Raw genomic sequence first — 16,978 nt, forward strand, 5'->3', positions numbered from 1 at the left:
AAATCTCAGCGTGGAAGCTCTTATCAAGCCACTACTTGCATCATGTTTACTAATGCCTTATTGCCCAAAGCCAGTTACATGCCCAAATCAAGAATCAACGTGGTAGAGGACTACAGAAGAGTGTAAATACTGGGAGGTGTGGTTCGTGGGGGCCATCAAAGTAAAAGTCTACCACAAGTAAATACAGAATTGTGTCTCCCCTCCCCCTACCCCTATTTTGGGATATGTGCTAGACAAAGTTACTTCCTCATTCTTTATAACAGCTACCTAACATTTCATTATCTGGATAAATCATGGCTTATTTGGTGAACTACATCCTAATGGACATTTATATTCCTTCTTAACTCCATTACTAAAAACAATGCTGCAAAAATATTTTTTATGCATACATCATTTTGCACATCTTTGAGCATATCCATAGTCTGAATACTTAGCAAGTCCAATAGCAGATGCATATGTACTTGTTTTTGTTTTACTTTTAAGTAATTGCCTATTAAAAATAATGGTTTTATTAAGATATAATTCATATAATATACAATTCACCTGTTTAAATTGTACCGTTCATTGAGTTTTGGTGTATTCACGTAGTTGTAGCCATCACTGCAATAAATTTTAAAACACTTTCACCACCCCAACAAGAAACCCCAGGCTAATTAGCAGTCTCTCCCCAGCCCTAGGCAACCACTAATCTACTTTCTGACTATATATAATTTGCCTATTCTGGACATTTTATATAAATGGAATCATATAATATGTATGGTCTTTTGTGACTGTTTTTTTGCACTTAGCATCATGTTTTCAAGGTTCATCCATGGTATAACTCCATTCATTTTTAACTGTAGAATAATATTCTATTGTATGGATATACATATTTTGTTTATTCACTTATCAGTTGATGGGCATTTTGTTTCCACTTCTGGCTATTATGAATAATGCTACTGTGAACATTTCTGTACACATTTTTGTGTGGACATACCTTTTCATTTTTCTTGGGTATATACCTAGGAGTGGGATTGCTGGATCATATGTTTCACAAAGCAGCTCCACCATTTTACATTCCCACCAGCACTGTATGAGGCTTCCAATTGCTTCATTTTCTCGCCAACTTTTATTACCTTTTAACTATTTAGTTAGGCATCCAAAAGAACTAGAATTTCCACTGGGCACTGATGGAAAGACCAAGTTCCAGGGGAATCAGTGAAGTGGAGTGAGAGCAACATATATCACCCTCACCACAGGAGAGTTTTTATCAGCCTCCAGTGAGATGTCTTAATCTGGGAAGAGTCACTTGCCACTAGTTCTCTACAGAGTGTACCATGGGGGGAATTCCATGTAGCTGTTTGTAAATTACCAGTCACAAAAGAGCATTTAGTAATCCCATAAGTGGAAGCCAGGAAATTGGATGCTTAATTTTTATCACTAGAAACAAATCATTTTACCTGCTTATAAGGCGAATTTTCTGTGCTTTTTATTTTGATTTATGTAATACTTTTCAAAGAAGTCAAATACTTATATAGTAATTTGTAAAATTACCACATGGTTGTCTCTCTCGGCCAAAGATTTATTTTTAGTTACAGGGATGACAGACTTTAGAAGTTTACTCATAACGAGTATGTCAGACAAATGCATTTGCAAAATACATTTTGTCCCATCATATTATATATGAGGCATTTTTTCAGAATATGAAAATGGTGTCGGCTATGGCCTTTTTTAGGTAACTTTTTTCTAATGGAGAAGTGAGCAATTAACCTAATTTTTATTTTTTTAAAGCATTTCTTAATTTTTAAAAAAATTTATTTTATTTTCTTTTTGGCTGTATTGGGTCTTTGTTGCTGTGTTTGGGTTTTCTCTAGTTGCAGCCAGCGGGGGTTACTCTTCTTTGCGGTGCGCAGGTTTCTCGTTGCGGTGGCTTCTCTTGTTGCGGAGCACAGGCTCTAGGTGCGCGGGCTTCAGTAGTTGTGGCACGTGGGCTCAGCAGTTGTGGCTCGTGAGCTCTAGAGCTTAGGCTCAGTAGTTGTGGTGCATGGGCTTAGCTGCTCTGGGGCATGTGGGATCTTCCCGGACCAGGGCTCGAACCCATGTCCCCTGCATTGGCAGGTGGATTCTTAACCACTGTGCCACCAGGGAAGTCCCCTAATTTTTAAATGTTGTGAAGTTTCAGAGCGGGAGAATCACACCACCTCGAAGAGCCCCTTCACCAGATGGCTTCTCACCATACAGCCCTGAGGAAACAAACCGCCGTGTAAACAAAGTGATGCGGGCCAGGCTGTACTTACTGCAGCAAATAGGGCCCAACTCCTTCCTGATTGGAGGAGACAGCCCAGACAATAAATATCGGGTGTTTATTGGGCCTCAGGTAGGAATTGTCACCATTTTACATTTTATTAGGATCTGGTACTAACTCTATGCACTGTAACATTCTTAAATTTAGATCAGTTGTGTAATTCTCTTTAGTAAACTAAAGAGAATTCAAATTATATTTTGGGAACTAATAAACACTTTTATTTAATGTGTTTATGAAGGGTTTTACTATGATTTAATATACTTCAGAATACAAATTTGGTCTTTTTAATAAACCAAAAATAAGAGATTAATTCATGGAGATAGCTGTAGGCTTTTCTTGCGTATCCTTATATATCTTATTATATAAGGATAATGAAGAAAATTATAGAAAGTTTAGTATAATAAACTTGGAAATATTTAAAAGTGATCAACTTAGGAGTTCTAATAGGACACAGATTTATTAAACTATAGGTTTGTTTGTTTTTTTTAACTCTTTAGAACTGCAGCTGTGGGCGTGGAACATTTTGTATTCATCTACTATTTGTTATGCTCCGAGTGTTTCAGCTAGAACCTTCAGACCCAATGTTATGGAGAAAAACTTTAAAGAATTTTGAGGTAATTTTTAAATAAATGCTTTACAGTAAAATTGTCTACAGATTTTTATGATATTCCTCACATTTTTCCATGAGCTTTAAATTTAAATAGACAGTGGTCATTTTAAAGGTGTGAAGGTATGTAAGGATTACTTGCTGTTTGTAAATAGTTCTCTTACAGTCTATTGACTAATTAGTTTTTCCTTCTAGACTAAAAAAAAAGTAAACACTGACCTGCTGTAAAAGTACTATCCGTAGTAAGCTATATGTATTCTTATTTTTGAAGCCCTTAAATTGGCTTTGTGAAAAACTGAAAAAATAAAAGGCAAATAATTCAATCTCTAGAACTCTTCTTATGTATATTATGGCACAAATGTCATTGTTACTGTCTTTTTTCAATGTTAGGTTGAGAGTTTGTTCCAGAAATATCACAGTAGGCGTAGCTCAAGGATCAAAGCTCCATCTCGTAACACCATCCAGAAGTTTGTTTCACGCATGTCAAATTCTCATACATTGTCATCATCTAGCACTTCTACATCTAGTTCAGAAAACAGGTTAGTACTTTTTAAGGAATTAAAAGCATTAATCCAGTGTTACTTTTTAATTTTAGGGATAATTTATATATATATACTTGTTAAGTTGCTCTAAAATGATTTAATTATTGAATCTTGGCTTTCAAGGTAAAATCAAGGGTAAAAAATAGTAAAGGTCATCTAAGTATATATATTTGGATATTCTGTCCTGAAAACTACAGTGTTGAAAACGGCACCTTAAATATCAGAATATAATAAATGTGCATTTCACAAGAAAAATCAGGTGGCAGGTATAAAATAAGTGGCTACTGTTTATCAATCATCACTTTGTGCCAAGCACCTAATATGTTGGTCTCATTAGGTAGGTTTTATCACTTTTGCAGATAATGAACCTGAGGTATTATATAAATATGTCTATAATTTTTTGATATAAATAAATTATGTACAAGGCAAAGTGGTTATCCAGAATCACTTTCAAATATAGGATGTTTAAATTTCATGACGTCCCTACTTCTCTCATAGATACTCGCAGGGAGTCCTCATTACAGCCTCTTTTACATGTGAGAACATAAGCAGGCTCTTCTGAACAAAGAGACTAATCAGTTGTAATTAAGAGATACAGTAGCTGTTAATCATAGTTGTTAATTAAAATCTGCAGTGCTTCTCAAACTTTTCCATCGCTTAGCTGCTGATAAGAATAAACTCATAACCCTGAAGGATCTGAGATGTAGCCCAATATGACAGGTGTGAAAAAATTAAGAGTACTGTCATAAAAAGTCATGTCAGTTTTCTTTCTTTTCCAAGATTTCTTTATTGCTTTAATGAAAAAATGAGGTTCTTAAAAATTACTCCAGAAAGGAGTGCTGCTTCTCTTAGGAGGGCACCCACTATGTGTTCCCAGGAACCTCAGCCTGAGAAGCACTGGTCTAAGTGCTTTTAAGTCTCATTCTCATCCCATCAATCTTTTAAGTATTGTAACTACTTCAAAATTCATGAGGAATAGAAAGTGATGATATCAGGACAAGGGCAAGATGAAGTAAAGAGTTGAGAGAGAAGTTTTTTCATCTATGGAAAAAGTAAATGTTTGAATTTTATTATTTTTTATTAAATGAGTTGATTTTAGAATGAGAGTTTTATGAGGTTTTTTTGACATTAGAGATTTTCCAGTTTACATGGTTCAGTGATAAATAAAGCCAGAAGAGGTCATTTGAACAAAGGCAGAACTGGAACCTGAGTATCCTGATTTCTAGTTCAGAGCTCTTTCTCTTACCTGTTATCTCTTCTAAATAAATGAAAAAATTAGCTTTACTTCTCAAGCTTCCTTATCCAAACTTCTAGAGCCTTTCTCTTATTGATTGATATTTCTGTAGCTTTTTATTTTGGAAAAAAATAATAACTGCTTAAAACCAGGTGGCCAAAGTTAAAATAGAAAGTCTCTCTCTCTAAGATGAAAAAAAGTACCCTTTCAATATGGGCTGGCCATAATTTGGGGGTTTTATTGATTCATTTGAATTTTTTGTGTCCAAGGGGGGAAACCAAAGAAGTTATAATCTTCCTAAGATTATACTGTGTAGGTAAGTAGGTTAATGTTTCATGTAATCACAAATTTTTATGTCTAAAATAAATATTTTAAGACTAAAATTAATTAAAAAAATTTATCTGGAGATCTTATTGCAGTATATTAATTTTAAATGGTATATAAGAAACAATGAAAAACAGAATTGGGACAGATTGAATATGTGTATAAAAAATAATTAACAAAACCTTACCAACAAAATAAAAGCTGCAAACAGAAACCTATGGTCCAGTACATAAATGGGCAAAGGACATGAAGAGAATTTTCACAAAAGAAGAATTTCAGGGTGCTGACAAACATATAAAAACTGTTCAGGCAACCTAATAACTAAGGAAATGCTCACTTAAAAAAATATATATATATCAGATTTATTTACAGAATTAGTAGATCCTTTGTAATGCGACAGTTCAGTTCTTATAAGATGCTTTATGGTATGTAGTGGTATAGCCTTTCTGGAAAAAAATAATGTGACTTTTAAAAACGTTTATAGTCATTGATCCAGTAAATGTATTTTTTATTTAAGAAAAAAATTTTAATTTGAGAAATGTACAAGACTTACATATATGGCTGTTTCTCACAGTACTATGGTGAAAAATTGGGAACAACTTAAATATCCAGCAAATGAATGGTTAAAATATACCCATATTATGAATATTTCATGCAGCCATTAGAATTATGCTTTTGAAGAATACTGAGTGGCATGAAATAAAATCCAGATTATAATACTGTCATGCATGAACCCATTTTTTATATATAAAAGGTATTATAGGTACATAAATATTGAAATGAATTAAAAATTAATGGTTATTAATGGGTGGTATTATGACAGGTGACATTTTTGTACTTTAAATACTTTGGGCTTTGAGGGTCATTGGGTCTCTGTCACAACTATTCAGCTCTGCCCTTGTAGCTGAAGTAGCCGTAGACAATATGTGAATGAATTGGTGTGGCTGTGTTCCAATAAATCTTTATTTACAGAAGCTTGACTAATTTGATCCCCCTTTAGTTCGCTAATCCCTGCTCTCTACTCAAGTGATTTTACTTCTGAAGAAACTGCTAGAAAGAAAATCTGAAATGTCAAAAAAGAGGGCACAAAGAGGTTTCTAACGGTTTCTTAAAATGTGGAAACAACTCAAATGTCCAGCAATAAGTGGATTCTTAAGAAGTTAGGATCTGTCTAATCAATGAAAAATTATGCCACCACTTGAAGAGTTTAATAAGTAGAATTTTTATGATAAATCTCTTAAGAACATGAAATTGTACATGTATATAGATAAATGATCTGAATAATGTTTACAAAAGATGTACTTGGAAAAAAGGCAGAAAATACCCCAGAATGGAATATTTTTAAGTCAGAAAAGCATTTAAGAAATAAGTTGTACTTACAATTTGACTAAATTGTGGAACTTTATTTTTCCTGTATTTAAGTCTTTTGAATAAGCTAATTTTGGTGTAATTATTTGAAAAATTATTTGATCTTGGGTCATCTTTGCCATTAGTATTTTTATTATAGATTGTTGTGTAAATCATTTCTGCAGTGTTTTTGTTAATTTCTATCATTAATACATGCATATTTTAATAGCTTTTCCCCCCTCCTCATAGCTCCATAATTATGAAAAGAGATAGAGAGACAGGATAGATAACTGGGAGGGAGAGAGACTAGTAAGTGTGCTTCAGCTCAGGAGTCACACATCGTGACATTGATGACATATTTGTTCAGCTTTCAGGGAAGTTTTTTGGGGAACTGTTATTTGCTGTCAGTCACTCAGACCTGTTTTTCAGGAATTATAGCTTAAGATAGTAGAAGTGTAATATTGAGCCGAGGCGAAAGCCTGAGCTTAGTAGAAACACGAATTTGTAGGGATAAGTAGGTTATGGGATATTCTCCTCAAATTAAAGCCAAATGATAGATTTGCCACGAACTGTTCTGTGATCTTGGGCAGCTTACTTATAATACCCCAGAATCTTGTCTTTATGTTGTAATGGAAATATTGTTATTGATTTTAAAAGCTATTCATCACATCATGAAGGTTCAAACAAAAATTTGTAAAATAGAAACAAACCTCCCCCCCTCCAGTCTGGGCTGCACACAAAATGACTACTGTTAACAGTTTTTAATACATCTTTTAAAATTATATAAAGAAAGGAATATAAAACTCTTCTCTGCATTCTATGGGTATGCAGACACACACATACCCCAATACTTCTCTCATCTTTCCTATTGTTAAGCACTATAGTCATGACATATATTTTGATCTGCAACTTGCTTTTTAAATTAAAAAAAAATTTTTACTTTATATATCAAGAACATTTTCCTCAATACAAAAAATATACACTACTTCAGCTATATAAGAGTGTATGGATATGACAATATATTTTGCCATTGCCATAATGAATGGACATTTAGTACACCTAATTTTTTGTTGGCCTATTAAATGCAATAAATTTTATATTTTTTTGTTTACATAAAATCTTTCTGAAGGATAGAATTCTAGAAAATAGGTTTTTTTAGGTCATGGATATATACATTTAGTATTTTAAGAAATACTAGCAAATTCCTTTCTAAAAATTTCAGGGTTTTTTTTTACTCCCACCAGTAGTGTATATGAGAGCCTGTTTTCCTATGCCATTATCAACCTACTTAATTTTTGTCAGTCAGATTATCCCATTCCCCCCACAAAGACAAATAAAATAAGATAGAGCTTTATTAATTTAACATGTATTTTGTACTTCTCTTTTCACATTTATTGGCTATTGGTCTTTTTAATTTCAACTGCCTTTTAATCTTCTTTGCTTGTTTCACTGTTGAGTTGTTAATATTTTTCTTACTGATTTTATATTTACTTTGTATATAATAGGAATAGTCAAATATATACAATATAATTCAGATACACATAATAAAGTTACAATTTTGCCATAAATGGAACCATTCTATACAAGTTTGAATTCTGTCATGTTATCTGCTTTTTTTCACCATATGGTATATTATGGATCTCTGATCCTTTTCAAAGGCTTCATAGTGTCTGGGTGTACCATTTTCTTACCCTTCTTTTGATGTTCCTTTGGTTGATTTTTTTCCTTATGCTAAATAGTTCTGCAGTGAACATTCTCACACATATATCTTTATTACATCTCTTTATTTCCTAGAAGTCTAGTTGAAAGGTTGTGTGCATTAAAAATGTGACATACTTGTTTCTAGGAAAGTTGGACTACACACGCACCAAAATTGTCTGAGATGGGTCTTCATACTTAAGGATGTGGAATAGATAAGCTCTACAGTCCTTCTAATACTTGAAATCTTGAAACTGTTGGCATGTAGTATGTTTGTACATAGTCAAATCTTATAGCAGTGTGTTTATTCAAAAGGTACAATAACAGAATTTTGGGGATACATATCTCTCTAAGACTGTAGTTCATATATTGAATTACATTCATAGCAAGGAAAAAACCATACCCACAACCTATAAATACATGGTGGTATGAGTCTGATTCAAAATTACTGTATATTAATAAGAGAAGTATTTCTCAAATAGTTCATATACAAGACACTCCTAAACAAGAATTTCTAATTAATTTTTTCATAGTCTAAAGAAGCCACAATTGTTTTTAGCATATGGCATTAATTCTGTTCTTTTGTGGTTAATGCTTTTGTTTCCCCTTCTTTATAGTATAAAAGATGAAGAGGAACAGATGTGTCCTATTTGCTTGTTGGGCATGCTTGATGAAGAAAGTCTTACAGTGTGTGAAGATGGCTGCAGGAACAAGCTGCACCACCATTGCATGTCAATTTGTATGTGGCTCTTTTTCTCTCTGTGCTTACTCAGTGTGGTTCCTCTATCAGCTAACTATATTATTTAGGATTTTAACGTGGCCTTCAGCAAGACTGGTGAGAGAAGAAAAGAAGTATACCTAGGCCCTGTAAAGTTTTCAACAAGTAGGAGTTTAGGATCTCTTAGGGATGAGCAAAGAAATATTATGCAGTGTGACGTGTGGTAATGGAAGGCATGCACAGAATGAGAAACAGTTCTGATCTGGAAGATGCACGTGGAGGGGAGGAGGTGGAAGAAGGTCTGGGCAGGCCTTCCAGAGAGGGTAATGCCAAAGCAAGTTTTGGAATAACATTACCAGGTTATCAAGTGGGCAGCATGTTTTGAAAAACAGTAAACAAAGTACTTGTTATATATAGCATGTTTAATAAAATAGCATTTGCAACAATTAAAAGCATCAATAATTTAACCTTCCGTGTTTGCCTGCATTTAGGTAAACATAATGTTTTGAGGTTCCTTCCATATAAATCCTATACTAGCCATTATGAACAATTATTACATAAATACTTTAAACATTTATACTTTTCTAAGTTTTTTTTCCATAATTTTTCAGGGGCAGAAGAATGTAGAAGAAACAGAGAACCTTTAATATGTCCCCTTTGTAGGTCTAAGTGGAGATCCCATGATTTCTACAGGTAACAATTATGACTTAATGATTTGGGTATGTTTAATAAAGAATTAAAATGCTCTCAAAGTGTTATTCAAATCTGTTAATTATTTTTAGCAAGCTTTGTTAATTTTTCATTTAGCCACGAGTTGTCAAGCCCTGTGGATTCCCCTTCCCTGCGAGCTGCACAGCAGCAAACCACACAGCAGCATCCCTTGGCTGGATCACAACGAAGGAATCAAGAGAGCAATTTTAATCTTACTCATTATGGAACTCAGCAGATCCCTCCTGCTTATAAAGATTTAGCTGAGCCATGGATTCAGGTTAGTAGTTCTGATTCTTCATTTCTCAAAGAAACATTTATAGACTAATTAATGTAGTTGTCTCCCCAGTTGTTTATAATTTAAGAAAGTACTTTTGCTTGCCTCCATCATGACTCGTATTCCCTTGAAAATTTTAATTTTACCTTTGATGTTAATACTATGCCACTTATTATAGAGCTTAATCAAAATTTCTTTGTAATCTCACCTCCCATCTCTAGAAACATCTTTCTAAACTAACAGACACAAAAGATTATTCAAGGATAGACACTAGAACCATTTAATGCTAAGTTGCTCCAATGTTTAATCCTGCCAAGAATTTGTCATTTTTCTTATTTGTTGCCATTTAAACTCAGTTTCTCCTATTCATATTCTCATGGCATATGTTAGATACTCAATAATTGCTGAGTGGATGAGTAAGAAAAGAACGTGGTATTTACCTTGTATTAGTCATTTTTATTTGTAAGGACAGTTTCCATTCCTTTACTTTCTCTGCTGCTTAAATACTTTTTCATCCTTAGTAAATCGGAATTTCAGTTGGTTGGTTGGATTCTAATGATTTTCTTTGTTGTTATCTGCTTAGTCCATATGTAGAATCCAAAACCAGATATCTCCAGTAGATTATAGTGAAGTAAAATGTTTTTGAAATTCCATTAAATTCATTAACAGACACAATAACTCATTAATCTTATACATCAGAAGGATTTATGTCCTTTTTCTTTTTGTGACCATTATAGTCCTGCAGCTTTTGAATTCTCTTTTCTTAGCATGTTAACAGCCTAATAGGAATCTAATAAAATTTACAAACTTAATAAATATATTATTTATTTTATCTAGTTCATTACTGGTATTTAACATAGGCCCTCACCTGCTCCTTCATGAGTCCTCAAGAAAACTCTCAATTTGATACTAAGCTATTGGATGCCATTTTTTCAAGGCAGTGGTTCAGGTTTGTTTTGCTTAAGCTTTAGGTTGGCCTAGGCTATATATTCCTAGTTTTTTTTTTTTTTTGCGGTACACGGGCCTCTCACTTTTGTGGCCTCTCCCGTTGCGGAGCACAGGCTCCGGACGCGCAGGCTCAGCGGCCGTGGCTCACGGGCCCAGCCGCTCCGCGGCATGTGGGATCTTCCTGGACCGGGGCACGAACCCGTGTCCCCTGCATCGGCAGGCGGACTCTCAACCACTGTGCCACCAGGGAAGCCCCCTAGTTTTTTAAAATTAGGAATATCATATAAGACATAATTAAGACTTAGTGGTATGCTGTTTAACAGTGCCAGGCATACAACTCTAATTGATTTATTCTCCTTTACTATCACTTTAAAACAGAACACATAAAAAAATCATGATTTATTTTCCCCAAAAATGTGTTTATTCATCCCTAATATTTAGAACTTTTTCAAATGATACATTATCTTAGATATTAAGTTTACTTTCAGCTAACTGATCCATAATGTCAAGACCATGCACCCTTTCTTTTCTTTAGGGATTCTCTGGCTTTGCAGATGTGATAATGATGACTATAATGACATGCACTTTAATTTTAAGTATTTCATTATCCTTTGCTGATTTGAACACAGTGTTTTTCTTTAGTCTTGATTTTTCCACTCTATTCATTATATTTTTTCCAGTTAACCAAATAAGAGCCTTTGCCTTACTACTATCATTGGTAGGAGAAATACTCTTATCTCTTGAACACCTGCCCCAGTGCCTTTCTTGATTTGGCTTTTTTTAATCTTCAGTTTTTTCTCTGTAAACTACTTTAACACAAATACAAATTTGAGGTTCTTCACAGATATGTTTATTTTGTTTTGTGGTAAGCACCGGAGTACAGAAATGCATATATATCCATCTAATTACTTAATGGCGTTCGCTCTTAGTTTTACTTGAGCTAATAAATGTTAAGGACTTTTGCTAATTATCAGTTAACTTGAGTATGTCCTTACAGACACATTTGAAAATTGTATAGTATGGTGAAGACTTAAGAAATGCCCAATTTTCCTTTAGTAACCAAAAACCATACTTAATTCAAAACACTTCAGTTTTTTTTCACATTGAATTCATTTTGTTTGTTTGATGATAGGTATTTGGAATGGAACTCGTTGGCTGCTTATTTTCTAGAAACTGGAATGTAAGAGAGATGGCTCTCAGACGTCTTTCCCATGATGTTAGCGGGGCTCTGCTGTTGGCAAATGGGGAGAGCACTGGAAATTCCGGGAGCAATGGCCGGAGCAGCCCGAGTGCTGGAGCTGCCAGTGGGTCTTCCCAGACCAGTGTCTCAGGAGATGTGGTGGAGGCATGCTGCAACGTTTTGTCAATGGTCTGTGCTGACCCTGTCTACAAAGTGTACGTTGCTGCTTTAGTAAGTAGCTTTATTCTACAACCATAGCGTTATGGGTTTCTTGGGTTGTTTTTTTTTTTTTTTGACAGTTTGCAGATATCATTTTTAAGATTCAGTAAAACTACTTTACCTAATTTAATTCTGGAAAATCCAAAAATTTCTTTTATTCCATAATCCCAGGAAATTGCAGTCTTCCATTTAACCTCTTCACTTGGATTTTACTCGTTTTAATCTGGTCAAATTTTCTTATATGCTGTTTACTTTTCTCTACTCTGAAGTAGCAATAGCAAGACTTCCCTCATGGCACAGTGGTTAAGAATTGCCTACCAGTGCAGGAGACACGGGTTTGATTCCTGGGCCAGGAAGATCCTACATGCCACAGAACAGCTAAGCCACAACTGCTGAGCCTACGTGCCACAACTACTGAGCCTGAGTGCCTAGAGCCTGTGCTCTGCAAGAAGAGAAGCCACTGCAACGAAGCCCCTGCTCGCCGCAACTAGAGAAAGCCCATGCGCAGCAATGAAGACCCAACACAGCCAAAAAAAAGCAATAGCTTGCAATTCATACCTTCACGTTTGCCTTACATTATACATGACCAACTTAAAGATTCTTTTGGGATAGCAAAGTAACCAAAGTTACTTTGATTTTTTTAAAATTTGATATTAGACATATATTTTTTATTAATTTGATATTAGACATTAAGAAGAACTGATTTGGGGGACTTCCCTGGTGGTCCAGTGGTAAAGAATCCACCTTGCAGTGCAGGGGACTCAGGTTTGATCCCTGCTCAGGTAACTAAGATCCCACGTGCTGTGGGACAACTAAGCCTGCGGGCCACAACTACTGAGCTCACAGGCCTCAACAAGAGAGCCCATGTGCTGCAAACTACAGAGCTGACACACTCTGGAGCCCATGAACCACAGCTAGAGAGAGAAAACCCACATGACACAACTAGAAAGTAGCCCGAGCGCTGCAACAAAAGATCCCACATGCCTCAACGAAAGATCCCACGTGCCGCAACTAAGACCTGACATGGCCAAAAATATAAATAAAATAAATAAGTATTAAAAAAAAGAACTGATTTTTTTTTTTTTTTTTTTTTTTTTTTTTTTGTGGTACGCGGGCCTCTCACTGTTGTGGCCTCTCCCGTTGCGGAGCACAGGCTCCGGATGCGCAGGCCCAGCGGCCATGGCTCACGGGCCCAGCCGCTCCGCGGCATATGGGATCCTCCCAGACCGGGGCACGAACCCGTATCCCCTGCATCGGCAGGCGGACTCTCAACCACTGCGCCACCAGGGAGGCCCAAAAGAACTGATTTTTAATGAATGTTTTATGGAAATTCAGAAACCTTTTCACAAAAGAGGATTCCATGACATAGATTACTAAGTTGTTTTTCTAGTTTAACCTGTTAGAAGTTGTCTTTCATGAGTGAGATGGAATGACAAGGAGGCTGTTCTGTTTGTAATTTTGTAGGCTAAAATTTGCCTTTCTCCATTATGAGTATATACATCTTTAGAACAGGGTTTCTCAACCTCAGCACTTACTGACATTGACACATAATTATCTGTTGGGGGCAGGGGTGCTATCTTATGCACTTTAGGATGTTTAGTAGCATCCTTGGTGTATACCCACTAGATACCAATGGCCATCCTATCCTCCCCTTAGTCATGACAACCAACAATGTCTCCAGGCATTGCTGAATGTCCCCTGAGGGCCCAAACTGCCCCCCAGTTCAGGACCACTGCTTTATTTATTTATTTATTTTTATTATATATATATATATATTTTTTTACAGCAGGTTCTTATTAGTCATCAATTTTATAATTTTATCCACATCAGTGTATACATGTCAATCCCAATCTCCCAGTTCATCCCACCACCACCACGCGCCCCCGCCACTTTCCACCCTTGGTGTCCATGTATTGTTCTCTACACCTGTGTCTCAATTTCTGCCCTGCAAACCAGTTCATCTGTACCATTTTTCTAGGTTCCACATATATACGATAATACATGGTATTTGTTTTTCTCTTTCTGACTTACTTCACTCTGTATGACAGTTTCTAGATTTCATCCACGTCTCTACAAATGACCCAGTTTTGTTCCTTTTTATGGCTGAGTAATATTCCATTGTGTATATGTACCACATCTTCTTTATCCATTCATCTGTTGATGGGCATTTAGGTTGCTTCCATGACCTGGCTATTGTAAACAGTGCTGCAATGAACATTGGGGTGCATGAGTCTTTTTGAATTAATGGTTTTCTCTGGGTATATGCCCAGTAGTGGGATTGCTGGGTCACATGGTAATTCTATTTTTGTTCTTTAAGGAACCTCCATGCTGTTCTCCATAGTGGCTGTATCAATTTACATTCCCACCAACAGTGCAAGAGGGTTCCCTTTTCTCCACACCCTCTCCAGCATTTGTTGTTTGTAGATTTTCTGATGATGCCCATTCTAACTGGTGTGAGGTGATAACTTCATTGTAGTTATGATTTGCATTTCTCTAATAGTGATGTTGAGCAGCTTTTCATGTGCTTCTTGGCCATCTGTATGTCTTCTTTGGATAAATGTCTATTTAGGTCTTCAGCCCATTTGTTGATTGGGTTGTTTGTTTTTTTAATATTGAGCTGCATGAGCTGTTTATATATTTTGGAGATTAATCCTTTGTCCATTGATTCGTTTGCAAATATTTTCTCTCATTCTCAGGGTTGTCTTTTCATCTTGTTTGTAGTTTCCTTTGCTTTGCAAAAGCTTTTAAGTTTCAGTAGGTCCCATTTGTTTATTTTTGTTTTTATTTCCATTACTCTAGGAGGTGGATCAAAAAAGATCTTGCTGTGACTTATGTCATAGAGTGTTCTGCCTATGTTTTCCTCTAAGAGTTTTATAGTGTCCAGTCTTAGATTTAGGTGTCTAATACATTTTGAGTTTATTTTTGTGTATGGTGTTAAGGAGTGTTCTAATTTCATTCTTTTACATGTAGCTGTCCGGTTTACCCAGCACCACTTATTGAAGAGACTGTCTTTTCTCCATTGTATATCCTTGCCTCATTTCTCATAGATTAGTTGACCATAGGTGTGTGGGTTTATCTCTGGGCTTTCTATCCTGTTCCATTGATCTGTATCTCTGTTTTTCTGCCAGTACCATATTGTCTTTATTACTGTAGCTTTGTAGTATAGTCTGAAGTCAGGGAATCTGACTTCCTCCAGCTCCGTTTTTTTCCCTCAAGACTGCTTTGGCAATTTGGGGTCTTTTGTGTCTCCATACAAATTTTAAGATTTTTTGTTCTAGTTCTGTAAAAAATGCCATTGGAAATTTGATAGGGATTGTATTGAGTCTGTAGATTGCTTTGGGTAGTATAGTCATTTTCACAATATTGATTCTTCCAATCCAAGAACATGGTATATCTCTCCATCTGTTTGTATCATCTTTAATTTCTTTCAACAGTGTCTTATACTTTTCTGCATCCAGGCCTTTTGTCTCCCTACGTAGGTTTATTCCTAGGTGTTTTATTCTTTTTGTTGCAGTGGTAGATGGGAGTGTTTCCATAATTTCTCTTTCAGATTTTTCCTCATTAGTGTATAGGAATTCAAGAGATTTCTGTGCATTAATTTTGTATCCTGCAACTTTACCAAATTCATTGATTAGCTCTAGTAGTTTTCTGGTGGCATCTTTAGGATTCTCTATGTATAGTATCATGTCATCTGCAAACAGTGACAGTTTTACTTCTTCTTTTCCAATTTGTATTCCTTTTATTTCTTTTTATTCTCTGATTGCCGCAACTATGACTTCCAAAACTATGTTGAATAATAGTGGTGAGAGTGGACATCCTTGTCTTGTTCCTGATCTTAGAGGAAATGCTTTCAGTTTTTCACCATTGAGAATGATGTTTGCTGTGAGTTTGTCGTATATGGCCTTTATTATATTGAGGTAGTTTCCCTCTATGCCACCTTTCTGGAGAGTTTTTTTCATAAATTGGTGTTGAACTTTGTGAAAAGCTTTTTCTGCATCTATTGAGATGATCATATGGTTTTTATTCTTCAGTTTGTTAATGGTATATCCCATGATTGATTTCATATATTGAAGAATCCTTGCATCCCTGGGTTAAATCCCACTTGATCATGGTGTGTGATCCTTTAAATGTGTTGTTGGATTCTGTTTGCTCGTATTTTGTTGAGGATTTTTGCATCTATATTCATCAGTGATATTAGTCTGTAATTTTCTTTTTTTGTAGTGTCTTTGTCTGGTTTTGGTATCAGGGTGATGGTGGCCTCATAGAAGGAGTTTGGGAGTGTTCCTTCCTCTGCAGTTTTCTGGAAGAGTTTGAGAAGGATGGGTGTTAGCTCTTCTCTAAATGTTTGGTAGAATTCACCTGTGAAGCCATCTGGTCCTGGACCTTTGTTTGTTGGAAGATTTTTAATCACAGTTTCAATTTCATTACTTGTGATTGGTCTGTTCATATTTTCTATTTCTTCCTGGTTCAGTCTTGGAAGGTTATACCTTTCTAAGAATTTGTCCATTTCTTCCAGGTTTTCCATTTTATTGGCATAGAGTTGCTTGTAGTAGTCTCTTAGGATGCTTTGTATTTCTGCAGTGTCTGTTGTAACTTCTCCTTTTTCATTTCTAATTTTATTGATTTGAGTCCTCTCCCTCTTTTTCTTAATGAGTCTGGCTAATAGTTTGTCAATTTTGTTTATCTTCTCAAAGAACCAGCTTTTAGTTTTATTGATCTTTGCTATTGTTTTGTTTCTATTTCATTTATTTCTGCTCTGATCTTTATGATTTCTTTCCTTCTGCTAACTTTGGGTTTTGTTTGTTCTTCTTTCTCTAGTTCCTTTAGGTGTAAGGTTAGATTGTTTATTTGAGATTTTTCTTGTTTCTTGAGGTAGGCTGGTATTGCTATAA

General features: G+C 35.4%; 1 protein-coding gene across 2 annotated transcripts in view; it reads left to right on the forward strand.

Annotated features, from left to right (window-relative positions):
- The window catches only part of MAP3K1 (mitogen-activated protein kinase kinase kinase 1), a 77,447-nt gene that overhangs the window by 43,144 nt on the left and 17,325 nt on the right, over window positions 1-16,978 (forward strand). For both annotated transcript variants that reach the window (XM_081231528.1, XM_081231529.1), the window contains exons 4-10: window positions 2,156-2,356; window positions 2,782-2,898; window positions 3,282-3,430; window positions 8,654-8,775; window positions 9,366-9,447; window positions 9,562-9,742; window positions 11,820-12,098. In XM_081231528.1, coding sequence (XP_081087654.1) covers window positions 2,156-2,356; window positions 2,782-2,898; window positions 3,282-3,430; window positions 8,654-8,775; window positions 9,366-9,447; window positions 9,562-9,742; window positions 11,820-12,098 — 1,131 coding nt within the window. The remainder of the gene's footprint in view (window positions 1-2,155; window positions 2,357-2,781; window positions 2,899-3,281; window positions 3,431-8,653; window positions 8,776-9,365; window positions 9,448-9,561; window positions 9,743-11,819; window positions 12,099-16,978) is intronic.

The sequence above is a fragment of the Mesoplodon bidens genome, assembly GCF_964165515.1.
Source record: "Mesoplodon bidens genome assembly, chromosome: 4".
Taxonomy (NCBI): domain Eukaryota; kingdom Metazoa; phylum Chordata; class Mammalia; order Artiodactyla; family Ziphiidae; genus Mesoplodon; species Mesoplodon bidens.